This window comes from Felis catus, chromosome A3, assembly GCF_018350175.1.
Source record: "Felis catus isolate Fca126 chromosome A3, F.catus_Fca126_mat1.0, whole genome shotgun sequence".
Lineage (NCBI taxonomy): Eukaryota > Metazoa > Chordata > Mammalia > Carnivora > Felidae > Felis > Felis catus.
The window spans coordinates 110,190,397-110,206,895 of NC_058370.1; the positions used below are offsets into that span (position 1 = coordinate 110,190,397).

Consider the following 16,499-nt stretch of genomic DNA (forward strand, 5'->3'; position numbering starts at 1 on the left):
TTATCTCTCTGAGGAGTTATAATGGGGTGGCTTTTTTCTGTTTTCTTCTTCCTACGTAGTCTGTTTTAGCCTTCTTGCTTTTCATTATGTGTTTTGTTTTCTGTCTTTAAAATTAGATACTTTCCTCAAATATCTGATAATGTTTGGCTGTCTGCTCAAATTTAAGAATGAGTAGTACGTTTCCTGGGCAGGGTGAAGTTTGCTAACTGTGCTTCACTGTAGGCCAGTCCTGTGGTTTGAGGAACCCCTGGCATTGGCATCATAGATTTCCCTTGGCTAGTCATTCCCAGGAAGAGACTTTTCTACTCTAGTGTCCTAGGGCATATCACTAGCTGCCTAGATTCTAGGAATTCGGGGAGAAGGCTCCAGGCTTCAACATCCAGTATGAAAACTTTCGTTTAATCCCCTGTTTTCAGTACAGTTTTTCCAGCCCACAGCTGTGCTGGAGCTTCCTCAGTCCCAAATGGAGGAGAGAGGTATGAGAGTCTTACAACTTCTAGACTCTCAACCATTTCCTCCAGTTCCAAGCATAATTCACTCCCTCCTCCATAAGCACCTGGAGCTTCAAACAACAACAACAAAACAGACATGAGCTTCATGGGATTCTGTGTTGTAAGTTGCGTCTCTTCTCAGCTTTCCCCATTGGAGGTACCTGGCTTCTGTATATTCTGTTGATTTTTTTCCTGTTTTCTTTGCTCTTGTGGATTTGTGCATTTGTGTGTGTGTGTGTGTGTGTGTGTGTGTGTGTGTGTGTGTGTGTGTGTGTGGTTGCCCTTTCATATAGTTTTACTAGTATTTCTGGAAAGACAAAGTTAATGCATGGATTCACTTATGGCCCTTAGCTAGAAGTCTCTATTTTCTCTTAAACCCTTTCCAACTGAGTATTTGCTGCATCCATTTCACTGAAATGGCTTTTGTCCAGTCATCAGTGATCTCACATTGTTCCAGCCAATGGTCAGTATTCCGTCTTAGTTGACCATCAGCAGCTTTTGACATAGTTGATCCTCTCCCTTGAAACACGTAATAGGTATTTTATTTTGTTGTGAAGAGTATATACAAATATTTATTCCCGCAATGATATCATCTAATTTCATGATTTTTGCTACCATCTATACAGTAATGACTTGCAGATCTCCAGCTACCTCTTTCTCTTTTTTTTTTTTTAATTTTTTTTTCAACGTTTTTTATTTATTTTTGGGACAGAGAGAGACAGAGCATGAACGGGGGAGGGGCAGAGAGAGAGGGAGACACAGAATCGGAAACAGGCTCCAGGCTCTGAGCCATCAGCCCAGAGCCTGACGCGGGGCTTCAACTCATGGACCGTGAGATCGTGACCTGGCTGAAGTCGGATGCTTAACCGACTGTGCCACCCAGGCGCCCCACCTCTTTCTCTTTTAAATAGCATCCCAAAATTAACATATACAAAGTTAAATTCTTGATTTCTCCGTTCCAAACCTGTCCTTTCTCAGTGGTGACCATCTCAGGAAACAACCATTTCTTCCTTCCAGTTGCTCAGGTCATAAACCTTAGAGTCATTCTTCTCTCTTTTGGAAATTTCACATCATATTTATCAGCAAATCCTAAGGGTTCTATCCACTAAACATGTCCAGAATTGAATTATTTGTTATCATTTCCATTGTTTCCACCCTCCTCTCTCATCTGGATCATTGCAACACCTTCTTAAATGCTCACTATGCTTCCAGCCATGGACCTTGTGGAGTATTTTTCACTCAGTAGTCAGAATGTGCCTGTTAAAACATTTTGATCATGTACCTCTTATGCTTCAGATTCTCAGGATGAAATAGAAAATTCTTGGGGCGCCTGGGTGGCGCAGTCGGCTAAGCATCCGACTTCAGCCAGGTCACGATCTCGCGGTCCGTGAGTTCGAGCCCCGCGTCGGGCTCTGGGCTGATGGCTCAGAGCCTGGAGCCTGTTTCTGATTCTGTGTCTCCCTCTCTCTCTGCCCCTCCCCCATTCATGCTCTGTCTCTCTCTGTCCCAAAAATAAATAAACGTTGAAAAAAAAAAATTAAAAAAATAAAAAAGAAAAAAAAGAAAAAAAAAAAAAGAAAATTCTTACAATGGTGTATAAGGGGCTATACAATCTGGTCCTTTCTATTCTTCTGACTTCATCTCTCATTACTTCCTCTCTCTGACTCTCTGCCAGCCAGACTGGCCTTCTTGCTGTCCTCGCCCAAGCAAGTTCCCACCTCAAGGCCTTTGCCCTTGTTTCTCCTGCTTGGAATATTTTTCTTTCAATATCTGCATAGCTCACACCTTCGCTTCTTTTTAGAGAGGCCTTTTCTTACTAATCTGAACAAAACAGTAAGAACTCACACTATTCATTTGTTTATTCGGTAAACTTTGCCTCTCCCCACTAGAATATAAACTCACAAGGGCAGAGACTTTGTTGTGTTCACTGTTTCATTCCAGTGCCTGGAATAGTGCTTGGCATATAATAAGTGCACAATAAGCATTTCTTGAATGAATGAATGAACTCTGAGTATTGACTATGAGTCTATTTGAATATCTTTTTTTACTGCCTAGGGCTCCTAGAGTTTCTTTTGGTTTCCTTCACGGACCTGTGTCTTATGAACTGCTGACTTGGCTTTTACAGGGCAGCCTAGCTAGGTTCTAAGATGTCAGTTGTCCATGTACCCAATATTTTACGTCCTTTGTTGGTTTCTTAGTTGGTGTGGAAACTTTTTCATCTAGAGCAGTCACTTGTATTAGCAGCTAAATTTTTGGTATTGGAGGGGAACGAAGGATAACATTTAGGAAAGAATGGTTCATTTATTCTTTTTAAGACTTTATTTTTAAGTAATGTCTATACCCAGTGTGGGGCTTGAACTTACAACCCCAAGATCAAGGGTTGCATGCCCGACGGACTAAGCCAGCCAGGTGCCCCAAGAATGGTTCATTTCTTACCAAACTTTTCCTTATCTTGAACATTTTCATTTATGGTTTTATGCCTAATGTAATATAGATTTTAACTTTTGAGTATTTTTTATTTTGATTGAAAGGTAATGAAAGCACACATAAGAAAAAAGCTGATAATGTTCTTTATTTTTTATAACAGACTGACGTAAAGGAAAAACAGAAAAAACTTGTTGAACAATTAACTGGATTAATAAGTAGTTCACCTGGACCACCTACACGAAAATTGTTAGCTAAAAACCTGGCAGCCCTTTATAGCATTGGGGATACTTTTACTGTTTTTCAAACACTTGATAAATGTAATGATATTATCAGAAATAAAGATGACACTGCAGCCTACTTACCAACAAAACTGTAAGTACTTAATTTGATGTTTTGGTTTTTTTTGAGTAACTTATCTTAATAAGGGACTACTGATCATAAAGACCCCAAGGTCAATGGAACCTGAGGCATGCTGCTTGACAATGAAAGCTCTAAGTAGGTCTGGGGAAGGGTTTCTTTTTCAATATGTGTTTCATCGCCCCTGGGACTTTTCAGTAAACTACAGAGAATTGGTGTGGTGTCCGCAATTTGCACAGAGATCTCTTGGTAAATTTGGATGGAGAGAATATTCTTGACTGAGATAGAAAGAAAAGTCAAGAATTTCTAAGTGATGGGATTAAGGCAGGAATGGGCAAACTAGCCCACAGGCCGAATCCAGCCTGCTGCCTATTTTGTAAATAAAGTTTTATTGGAATACAGACATATTCATTCGGGTGGTAGCTGCTCTCATGTTATAATGGCAGAATTGAATAGCTGAGACAGAGACCATTTTGCCTGCACATTTGCTGACCTCTAAATTAAGGGCTTACCCAACTCGTGGCTCGAACTTGTGGTTTGGGTCAAAGACAGACATTTTCAGAGCAAGCCTTAAGAATAATGGCAATGGGGTACGTCCTATGAAAGGGTCAAATAAGAAAATCAGCAGTTAGAGTACAGTGAGGAGTGTTGTCCGGGGTGGGGTGGGGAGGGGGAAATGACACCTAAATAAGCTTAGCTGCGGTGTGAGCGGAGAGCAGTGTCAGGAAGGCTTCTCAACAAAGCATTGGCCAAAGAAGATCAACAACAGGGAAGGACACATGGAAATAGTCAAGTAAGTGGTTAGATGGGAAGAAGGGAAGGTGGATGTGATAGGCCAGGGATTGACAGACTTCATGAAAAAGAGCCAGGTAATAACTATTTTTGGCTTATAAGACCATATATACATTTCTGTTGCAACTACTCGCCTCTGCCCGAGACTGTATGTAAATAAACGAACATAGCTCTGTTCCAGGGAAACTTTATTTACAAAACCAGGTGGCAGGCTGGATAATGGGTCAGATTCGGCCTGCAGGCAGTCGTTTGCCAACCTGTTTTCTAGGCAAAGGAAACTTCTCATTGGAAACAGAAGTAGGTTCTTTATACTTTACAGAGCTTTTCAGAAAGATGCAAAGTAGAGGAGGGAACAAGTCATGAGGGGAAGATGAGAAGTTCAGTTTTGGGTGTGCTGACTTGCAGGACAGGAGGCAATATCCAAGGGACAGTGTGTATAGTCGGTAGTTGGAAGTCGTGGTCTGGATATCAGAGCTCTGAGTTGAGAACGTAGCTTTTGGCAAGTAGAACTCTTTGGTATGGATAGTTACCTAGAAAGAGTTACTGTTTGAGAACAGAGACTGGCCAGAGATACATCTCTAGAACACCATGCAAGGGGCCTGGGCCAGTTTAATAGCTTACAGAGGAAACAGGGACATTATTCTGAATCTGGACACTGATTTTTAAGTCTGTTTTCAACTGCATAGGTATGTTGTAACTAGATTCTGTGTTGTTTGGGATAGATGTAGATCTCAAAAGTTTTGGAAGAGATTAGAGAGCACCAGTGCTTTCCAGTTTAATTTGGAATTTGAAACTAAACTTTGGTGGTTTAGTTCTCCACCACTTAGCAAATCCACACATGATTTTCTAGTTCTGCTTAAGTAGAATTTATTACATATTGCATATTATTCATATGTATTTCCAGTGGATTCATGGATTCTGTTTAGGAATTCCCTGAATATTCTGGCATGTGACCTCAGTCATTTTTCGTTTTGTTATCAGCCTGGAGAGTATTGAAAAAAGCACAGGATTTAGAGTCAAACAGATGAAGGTTGATTCCATGATTCTGTTATTTATTACATATATGATAGTGAGGTGAGCACATTTAATGTTTCTGCCTCAGTAACTTGCTCAGGACACATAGCTATTAGGTGGCGGGTCCTAGGATTTAGACATAGATCTGCCAGACTTCAAAGCTTATGCTCGTCACATAAATGGTCAAGTCACAACACAGTATATAGCATAATTTTGTGAAAATGAATGGTTGACATGGAGTGTTATATATAATGAGAGAAGAGAAGGAATCGTTGTGGATTGACATAATTTGAGAAGTTTTCATGAAAGGAAAACTTCATTTTTTCCCCAAAGGATGGGTATGATTTCTTACATAAATATATTTTTTCTCTTGTATTCCTAACAATACAGTTTGATTAACGGTAGTATTTGTTGTGATCATAATGAATAGGTAAGTAAACAAGGTGTTTTTGAAAGCTGAAAATTAAGGATTTGTAGCCAAAAGTATCCTGCACAAATACAAATTGATTTCTGAAAATGAGAAAGGTATCATGAAAATTGTTTTATTAACCTGAACAGTGACCAGTAAAAGCATCGCTTCTTACAGGGCTGCAGTGGCTTGTGTTGGAGCATTTTATGAAAAAATGGGGAGAATGTTAGGAAGTGCATTTCCAGAAACAGTGAATAATCTTTTGAAATCTCTGAAAAGTGCAGAGGTAAGTTTTACAACAAATATTATTTAAATGTTTTGCTTTTGGCAGGAGTTAGATGTCAGTTAAAAATATATGTTTGCCTTTTTTTCCTGTCACTGTGGTACTCCTAGTGCTTAGCAAGAAGGTAATTTAAGATTATTACTTGCAAAAAAATACATCGCTTGCTCCTTCTTTAATGTATATTACCTTATATTTCAGTGCGAAGGAAAAGAATGCTTTTCCTTGGCACCTGGGCAAAAATAGGTTTACTTATTATTTTTTATTTAGCCCTATGGATATTTTTGCATTGCCATTTTATTTGTCATAATTAATGTATTAGGCTCCAAGAGTTGCCCAGGGTAATGAATGACCATGGGGACTTAAAACAACAGAAATTTGTTGTCTCACAGTTCTGGAAGCTAAGATCCCAAATCAACATGTTTGGCAAGGCCATGCTTCTTCTGAAGACTTGTGAAGAATCCTTGCTTGCTTTCTTCCAGTGGTTGCTGGCAGTCCCTTGTTGTTCCTTGGTATTCCTTGATTTATGGACACATTTCTAATTTCTACTTCTGTTGTCACATAGTGTTCTCCCTCCGTACCTGTGTTCTGCATCCAAATTCTTCTTTTCTTATGAGGATGCCAACTATTGGAGTAGGGCCACTTCAATAGAGTATGACCTTGTTTTTATTTAATTTCATCCGCAAAGTCCTGATTTCCACATCAAGTTGTCTGCACAGGTAATGGGGCTTAACACTTGAACTAATCTTTTCGGAGGACACTATTCAATCCACAGCAGCTGCTATTTAGTAAAAATAGTTCTATTTTGTGATGTCAGTTTCATGTTACTTCTGAAAGTTCCTTATCAACTTGGTGTTGACTAAAACTGGACCAAGCCCTGGACTCTCACAGTCTAATTCCTGCATCTCGGAAAGGTAAAGATTTCTTGGACAACCCTTCTTCTGGGAATCATTTGTCCATTCATTTATTAAACCATGATTGAGGACATACTGTCAGGTAGTAAGCACATAAAGATGAACAAGATGTGGTTCCTGACCTCATCAAGTCTAGTGGAAGAGATCTGTGTTTGAGTAAGTGTAAGAGTATGACAACAGGAACTACAAAAAGATGAAGGTTTAGCATATCTCTGTGACACATTTTTTAAATGTGTTGGATGGTTCTTCTCTTAGAATGCCTGTATTACTTAACTACTGTTTTGCTTAACCATTCACATTCTGAGGTTTTGGATCCTTGAGATACACTTATAGTGAAGTTTTTGAATTTGTTTTCATGTTCTCATTAAGCTGCACTTCAACATATTGTGGAAACATTAGAATATGTTTTCTAGTTGTAACCTAATTTCTCAGAAAGGTATTACTTAATTGAAGTTAATAACTACTCTTACCTTTCAGGTACTTTCTAGGATACTTTATTTTATTTTGCTTTTCATTACTTACTGTTTACAATTTAAAGGTAAGACTATGAGACCAGGAACCCCAGAAAACTGTTGTGTTTTGGTATGTTCTTGTTTAAACCTGGAATTTGTTTTACAACAAAGTTTTCAGTTTGATTTATGTTCACTTCTAGTCTCAAGGGCGAAGTGAAATCCTAATGAGTCTACAGAAAGTTCTGAACGGACTGGGAGGTGCGGCAGCTTCCTCTCATCGTGATATTTACAAGAATGCCAGATCCCTCTTGACTGACCGGTCAATGGCTGTTCGGTGTGCAGTTGCCAAGGTTAGTGCTTGGCCACTTTATAATGCTGTTCCTTCTCCTGCTTGCTCTTTTTTTTTTTTTTTTTTTTTTTTTAAGTTTTAAAATATGATAGCATGCTTATTGTCCCCATGGGTTAGTTTCATTTTATAAAATTATGTATAATGGAATCATGTGGTATGTGCTCTCTCTCTTTCTCTCTCTTTTTTTGGGGGGGGGTCTGGCTTCTTTCACTCAATGTAATTTAAGATTCATCTGTATTGTTACACATGTATCAATAATTCATTTTCTTTTCATTGCTGAGTAGTATTTCATTGTGTGGATGTACTACAGTTGGTTTATTCCTTTACCGGTTAGGGACATTTGAGTTGCTTCCAGTGTAGACTATTACAAAAAAAGCTATGAACATCTGTGTACAAATTTTTGTGTGGACATATGCATTCATTTTACCTGGGTAAATACCCAGGAGTAGAATAACTGGATCTTATGATGGATTTGTGTTTCACTTTTTAAAAAATTGCCAAACGATTTTCCAAAGTAATCATACCATTTTATATTTCCACCAGCAATGTATGAGATTTCTAATTCCTCCACATCCTCACCAACATTTGGTTAGTTATGCTTATTCATTTTAGCCATTCTTGTATATATGTACCCACATCTCATTGTGGCTTTAATTTCTATTTCCCTAATGACTAATGATGAGCATATTTTTTATTATTTATTTATTTATTTATTTATTTATTTATTTATTTATTTTTACATGAAATTTATTGTCAAATTGGTTTCCATACAACACCCAGTGCTCATCCCAACAAGTGCCCTCCTCAGTGCCCATCACCCACTTTCCCCTCTCTCCCACCCCCACTCAACCCTCAGTTTATTCTCAGTTTTCAAGAGTCTCTTATGGTTTGGCTCCCTCCTCTCTAACTTTTTTTTTCCCTTCCCCTCCGCCATGGTCTTCTGTTAAGTTTCTCAGGATCCACATAAGAGTGAAAACATGGTATCTGTCTTTCTCTGTATGGCTTATTTCACTTAGCATAACACTCTCCAGTTCCATCCATGTTGCTACAAAAGGCCATATTTCATTCTTTCCATTCCAAGTAGTATTCCATTGTGTATATAAACCACAATTTCTTTATCCATTCATCAATTGATGGACATTTAGGCTCTTTCCATAATTTGGCTATTGTTGAAAGTGCTGCTATAAACATTGGGGTACAAGTGCCCCTATGCATCAGCACTCCTGCATCCCTTGGGTAAATTTCCTTTCCCCCTGAGATCAGGAACACGACAGCGATGGCCACTCTCACTGCTGTTGTTTAACATAGTGTTGGAAGTTCTAGCATCAGCAATCAGACAACAAGAGAAAAACAAAGGCATCAAAATTGGCAAAGATGAAATCAAGCTTTCACTTTTTGCAAATGACATGATACTATACATGGAAAACCTGATAGACTTCACCAAAAGTCTGCTAGAACTGATACATGAATTCAGCAAAGTTGCAGGATACAAAATCAATGTACAGAAATCAGTTGCATTCTTATACACTAATAATGAAGCAACAGAAAGACAAATAAAAAACTGATCCCATTCACAATTGCACCAAGAATCATAAAATACCTAGGAATAAACCTAACCAAAGATGTAAAAGATCTGTATGCTGAAAACTATAGAAAGCTTATGAAGGAAATTGAAGAAGATACAAAGAAATGGAAAAGCAATCCGTGCTCATGGATTGGAAGAAATACTGTTAAAATGTCAATACTACCCAAAGTAATCTACACATTCAGTGCAATCCCAATCAAAATTGCACCAGCATTCTTCTCAAAGCTAGAACAAGCAATCCTAAAATTTGTATGGAACCACAAAAGACCCGAATAGCCAAATATTGAAGAAGAAGACCAAAGTGGGAGGCATCACAATCCCAGACCTTAGCCTGTACTACAAAGCTGTAGTCATCAAGACAGCGTGGTATTGGCACAAAAACAGACACATATTTTGATGTGCTTATTGCCATCCATACCTTCTTTGGCGAAGAATCTCTTCAAATCCTTTGCCCATTGTTTTATGGAGTTTTCTTATTATTGAGTTTTGACAGTACTTTATAGTTTTTTTATGTATTCCTTTATCAGATACATGATTTGTAAATATTTTTTTCTCAGCTGTGGACTGTCTTTTCATTCTCTAAATAGTGCTTTTCTAAGAAGAGAAGTTTTGAATTTCGTCCAAGTCCAATTTACCAATTTTTCTTATATAGACCATACTGCTGGTTTTGTATCTTAAGAAAACTTCCTAGCTGAAAGTTTCTCTTATGTTTCCCTCTAGAAGTTTAATAGTTTTATACTTATATATACACTCCATTTTGAGTTAATTTTTTAATATAGTGGAAGGTATGAATCGAAGTTATTTCTTTTATGATCCATTTTGAGTTATTTTTTAAATATGACACAAGGTATGAATCAAAGTTCTTTTTTTCATTTTTTTCTTTTTTGCACACGTATATTCACTTGTTCCACCACCATGTTGAAAACACTATCCTTTCTTCACCTAACTTGCATTTGAACCTTTGTTGAAAGTTGATTGTCCATATATGTATGGGTCTGTTTTTGGACTCTTATGTTCTATTGATCTATTTTGATGTCAATAACACTATCGTAATTACTGTACCTTCATAAGTCATGAAACTAGGTAGTATTAACCTTCCAACTGTGTTCTTTTTCAAAATAGTATTCTAGGCTCTTTGCATTTCCATATGAATTTTAGAATTAGTTTATCAGTTTGTTGAAAAATAACATGCTAGGATTCTGATTCATGCTGGTGTTTTGCAATGAATCTATAGATCAATTTAGGAAGGGTTGATATCTTTTTTTCCTTTTTTTTTTTTTGTTTTCACATTTTTATTTAAATCCTGGTTAGTTAGCATATAGTGTAATATTGGTTTCAGGAGTAGAATTTAGTGATTCATCACTTATATATAACACCCAGTGCTCATCACAAGTACCCTCCTTAATACCCATTACCCATTTAGTCCATCCCCCCCCCACCTCCCTCCATCAACCCTGTTTGTTCTCTGTCACTGAGTCTCTTATGGTTTGCTTCCCTCTCTCTCCCCCCCTTCCCCTTTGTTCATATGTTTTGTTTCTTAAATTCCACATATGAGTAAAATAATATGGTATTTGTCTTTCTTTGACTTATTTCACTTAGCATAATATGCTCTAGCTCTATCCATGTGATTGCAAATGACAAGATTTCATTCTTTTTGGCTGAGTAATATTCCATATATATGTATATACATATACATATACATATACATTATATACATATATATACATATATATATAACCACATCTTCCTTATCCATGGAAGAGTTGACATCTTAACAATATTAAATCTTCTAACCCTTGAATGTGATATATCTCTCCATTTATTTAGGTCTTCTTTGTTTTCTCTTAACAACACTTTGTGGAGTCTAGGTGTAGGTCGTGTACATCTTTTGTCCGATTTATTCTTAAGCATTTTATATTTTTGATGCTATTTTAAATGGTATTGATTTTTAAAATTTTAATTTCTAATTGTTCATTGCTAACACAGAAATACAATTGGTTTTTGTATATTGACCTTGTATCTGTCAGTGTTGCTAAGTGACTTATAAGTTCTGTCAGCTCTTTTAATGGATTCTGTCAGATATTCTACATAGACAATCATGTTGTCTAAGAATAAAGACAGTTTTATTTGTTTTCCAACATGGGTGTCTCTTGCTCTGGCTAAATCCTTCAGTACAATGTTGAATTAAAAACATGAGAGCAAAGGGGCACCTGGATGGCTCAGCTGGTTAAGTGTCTGACTTCGGCTCAGGTCGTGATCTCATGGTTTGAGTTCGAGCCCCACGTTGGTCTCCGTGCTGAAGCTCAGAGCCTGGAGCCTGCTTCGGATTCTGTTTCTCCCTCAATCTCTGCCCCTCCCCTGCTCACACTCTGTCTCTCTCTCTCTCTCTCTCTCTCTCTCTCTCTCTCTCTGTCTCAAAAATAAATAAAACATTAAAAACAAAAACGAAAACATGAGAGCAAAGATCCATGTCTTATTCCAGATCCTTAAGGAGAAAATATTAAGTACTTTGCCATTTAGTGTTAAGTGTTGGTTTTTCTTGATGACTTTTACCAAATTGAGGAAGTGCCTTCATATTCCTAGCTTGCTAAGAGATTTTAGCAGGAATGGATGTTGGATTTTGTCAAATGCCTTTTGTTTTATACTTGATTTCTTGTGTTGTTTTTGTTGTTACTGTTTTCGAGTTAAACTTCTTACTTTAAGATAATTGTAGATTTACATACAATTATAAGAAGTAATATAGAGAAGTCTTTATAAACTTTTACCCAGTTCCCTCCAATGGTAATATCTTGCAAAAATATAGTACAGTATTACAACTAGTTTAATACAGTGTTGACATTGACACAATCCATTGATCTTTAGTTTTCCCAGTTTTACTTGTATACAAATTCAATTTTAAAAATAGATATTGGGCTATTTAGGTTATATATTTCTTCTTCAGTGAGTTATCTGTCTCATTTAAGTTGTCAAATTTATTGGCATCAAGTTGTTTATAATATTCTATTTGTTCTTTTAATATATATTGAATCTGTAATGATGTGACCTTTTTCATTCCTGATTCTGGTGATTTGTGTCTTCTCCCTTTTTCCTTCATTTGTCTGGCTAGAGATTTGTCAAATTTATTGGTCATCACAAAGAAGCAGCTTTTGGTTTTATTTCTGTTTTTCTTTTCAGTTTTCTACTTTGGCTTTTTTATCTTATTATTCTCTTTTTTTCCCTGCTTACTTTGTGCTAAATTTGCTCTGCATCATCTAGTTTCTTAAGGGGAAGCTGAGGCTATTGATTTAAGACTTTTCTTCTTTCTAATATAAGAATTACTGTTAAATATGTTCTCCAAAGTACTGAAAACTCAAGGCAGTAAGCTGGGACAATGATAGGGTTAACTTTATTTTCCATCTCCTAAGGCTCACTGTGCTTCATTGCCTGATGTCCAGTGTCTTGAAAACTATTGTTTCATATATTTTAATTTAATTTTTTTAGTTATTTCAGGAGAAAGAGTAAATCTGATTCTTATTATATCTATGGAAGTGGAAGTTCTAGGATGTACTTTATTTTTTTTCTCTTTTCTTTTTTTTTTAATTCCAGTGTCTACTAGAACTACAGAATGAAGCTGTGTTCATGTGGACTGCTGAACTGGAAAATATTGCCACTCTCTGCTTTAAGGCTTTGGAAAACTCAAATTATGGGGTTCGAGTGGCAGTATCTAAACTCTTAGGAACAGTCATGGCTACAGCATTGATGCCAAAACAGGCAACAGGTATTGTTTGCTAGCCCCTAATGTACATTATAACAGATACTTGAAGGTATATGGAATTCATCTAAGAGAGTTCTTTCTTAGAGGCAAGCCACTTTAAAGTTTTAAATTGTTGAGTATCTTTGTCTACTACCCAAATGGAATTTTTCTTGATATAGGCATTTTTTTATGGTTTTAACATACAAGATAACATATATCAAGTATACTGGATATATAAGCAAGTAAGATTTATGAAATGGTATTGTGTAATCGTCAAGGGACCAGAGTCTGGCACTTTATATGCTTTCTTACTTTCAATCTCTGTGAGTAGACCCTTCTTATAGCACAGTATTTGTTTTTTGTTTGTTTGTTTGTTTTTGTTTTGATGACTATTTTAAGCAAAATCAGAGGCATCATTGATTTGTCATGTGATTTGTGCTGTGCCTCACAGTTCCACAGAGATGCGTCAGTGAGGGAGGGTTGTGAGTAGATGCTCTGAGCCACCGTTTGCTACTGTCCCCACCCCTATGTCACCTCTATATAGTAGAAGGAGAATCAGATGTCATAGATTCAAGTCCAGGCTCTTATGTTAATTAGCTGTGAAGCCCTCTGAGCTGTAGTCTCTTTATCTTCAATTATTTCAATTTGTGCAATTAGATGATGATGACAGGTAACATTTACCAAGCTCTCTGTGCCAGGCACTGAATTAAGCATATAACAAAATTGTTTTATTTAATCCTCACAAAAGCTCTGTGACTTATAAGTACTATTATTTATTTATTTACTTTTAAATGTTTATTTTTGAGAGAGAGGGTGTGCACACATGCGGCCACATGGGAGGGGTAGGGGAGGGGGACAGAGGATATGAAACGGTCTCTGTGCTGACAGCAGAGAGCCCGATGCAGAGCTCCAACTCATGAACCTTGAACTCATGAATTGTGAGATCATGACCTGAGCCGAAACCAAAGTCGGATGCAACCAACTGAGCCACCCAGGTGGCCCTATAAGTACTGTTATTTTATAAACAAGGAAATCGAGCGATTGTATTAATTTATATTCTGTTAAGTGTTAAGTGTCAGAACTGAAATTCAAACCCAGGCAGCCAAATTCAAAGTTAACATACTTAATCATGAGCTTTATACCTCTCCTACAGACTTTTTGTGAGGATTATGTTTGCAGCTGTTTGTGAAAGGACTTTGTAAAATATGAAGCTCTGTATAAGGGAGGGCAAGTCAGCGGCAGTCCAGTGACATTTTAATTTATTGCTAACCATTGTGTAAAAAGCATGTACTTGACAAAGTTTCTTTGAGTCCACCTCAGCTGGGAATGAGGGCTGTGATCAATGAGGGCTGTGGGTGTGCTTTGTCCTTGTGTTACATATATCAAGGTTAACAGTATTATTAAGCTATTTTTGACATCAATTTATTGAATTACCTTTAATATCTAGCTCATTCCATTTCCTAGCATTTAGCTTCAAAGTTGAATTTATTTTTACAAGTACATTGTAAATGTAAAGACTGTAAGAGAACAAAAGGACCCTATCTCCTTTGTAGTAAAGAATCCTTGAAAATAATTTCTTGAATTTTAAGCTAGATTTATAAGAAAGTGTTACTCAACTAATAGCAAGATATATTGCTTATGAATTTATTTTTCTTCCTGAAAGTAATGCGGCAGAATGTGAAGCGAGCGACATTTGATGAAGTCTTAGAACTCATGGCCACAGGATTTCTACGTGGAGGGTCAGGTTTTCTAAAGAGTGGTGGAGAAATGTTAAAAGTCGGAGGGTCTGTTAATCGTGAAGTGAGAGTTGGAGTCACACAGGTTTGTAATGTATACATATAAAAGAATTCTGTTTGCATTGCTTATGAAATCTCATGGAACATTCTTACTAAGTAACAGTACACCCAAGTTTTTAACCTTGTCTGGTTTCTTTCAAAACATTTATTTTACCAAATGAATGAATTACATTCAGATTCCAAATTACACACTTATATGGAAAGATAGATTCTTAATGATGTGTAAATAAGCCTTTGTCTACTATATTTATATAAGTATCCAATAACATTTTCCCAAATTTTACTTGGCAGAAAATCAGATGTAAAATAATTCAGTTTTATTTGAAATTATATTCAAATAGCTTTAGGCATTTAGATGTTAATGTTCTCCAGCTACCCGGTAGCCAACCATATTGGTTAATACTTTGATTGGATTATCATTAATGATTAATCACCAGTGTAATTATGAAATGAATCCTGACTTGGAATTATAATTTCAAAATAATAATTAACCAAATAAGGTATTATGGGTAATGATCCAAGAATAATTAATACATTATAAGATAAAATGTTTCTTTGTGATCTTAGTCAAAATCACTCCAGCTATACATTGTTCCTAAAACAAGTGTAAAATAATAGTAAGCCATTTTTATCTTACTATCACAAGCAACTATTTTCCAGGTCCATGTTTGTTTAGGATGTGCGAGTTTTCTTAGTCCTATAACCTTTTACCTTCCTCAGTATTAGGGTGAATTCAGCCTTCCCTCCCCATTCTCTTTTTGTGTTTTTCATGAAGCTATTATCTTTTTTTTTTTTTTTTTTAACGTTTATTTATTTTTGAGACAGAGAGAGACAAAGCATGAACGGGGGAGGGTCAGAGAGAGGGAGACACAGAATCTGAAACAGGCTCCAGGCTCTGAGCCGTCAGCACAGAGCCCGACGCAGGGCTCAAACTCATGGACCGCGAGATCATGACCTGGGCGGAAGTCGGCCGCTTAACCGACTGAGCCACCCAGGCAACCCATGAAGCTATTATCTTAAGGACAGTTTTTAATCCACCAGGTCTCAAGTTGTCAATTTTCTCAACTTTCATCTCAAATATAAGTTATTTTAGCTTTGCGCAGTGGCAGTATCGTAGCCAATGAGGTTTATCCGAGGCGCAATTATTGCTAATTGAAAACTTTTCTCAAATATAAGTTATTTTGCATACTGTCATCATGTATTTCTGTGTTTGCTTTATCTGTAATTTCAGTTCATTTATATAATTTATCTGAAGTTGTATCTTTATTTATAGGCGTATGTCGTTTTTGTGACTACGTTGGGTGGTCAATGGTTGGAGCGTAGCTTTGCTACATTCTTGTCTCACGTACTTGATCTGGTCTCCCATCCTCGGGCAACACAAACTCACGTAGAGGCTGTGTACTCAAGACGATGTGTCTCCTTTATCCTAAGAGCTACCGTGGGCAGTTTGCTAGGTGAAAAAGCCCAGATTGCAGCTGCCAAAGAAATATGCCAAGCTATTGGGAAACAGATGAAAGCAGTAGGTAAGAATCGATATCTTGATGTGTCTAGTTGATTAGTCATTTAGTTTTGTATTATTATTCTTGATAAATATAATAGATCTGATTCATTCGTGTCACTTTCTGGACTGTGTTTTAATAGTTTTATTGAAGACTCTTATTTTGTTATTCAAACAATGTCATTACAGTGAAATAGAATTTTTACAGATTTCGGTAGCGTGTTTGAAAGGTTAGGTTTTCTGTTTTATTTCCAGTACCTATACTGGTGTTAGAGCTCTCCTGGTAAGCTCTATTGTGCTTTGCTGTCTTTAAGGAACAGTCTATTGTAATTTTTCTGCTTGGACCCTTTTTTTTTTATAAACACAAGTTTGTTTGTTTGTTTTCCCTCCATTACTAGGCTT

General features: G+C 36.8%; 1 protein-coding gene and 1 pseudogene across 2 annotated transcripts in view; both read left to right on the forward strand.

Moving 5' to 3' along the window:
- Positions 1-16,499, forward strand: part of HEATR5B (HEAT repeat containing 5B) — a 99,301-nt gene that overhangs the window by 1,579 nt on the left and 81,223 nt on the right. For both annotated transcript variants that reach the window (XM_006930362.5, XM_045054693.1), the window contains exons 3-8: positions 3,079-3,290; positions 5,668-5,776; positions 7,337-7,486; positions 12,656-12,827; positions 14,467-14,624; positions 15,873-16,122. In XM_006930362.5, the coding sequence (XP_006930424.2) occupies positions 3,079-3,290; positions 5,668-5,776; positions 7,337-7,486; positions 12,656-12,827; positions 14,467-14,624; positions 15,873-16,122 (1,051 nt within the window). The remainder of the gene's footprint in view (positions 1-3,078; positions 3,291-5,667; positions 5,777-7,336; positions 7,487-12,655; positions 12,828-14,466; positions 14,625-15,872; positions 16,123-16,499) is intronic.
- LOC111560000 lies at positions 15,691-15,844 on the forward strand (annotated as a pseudogene).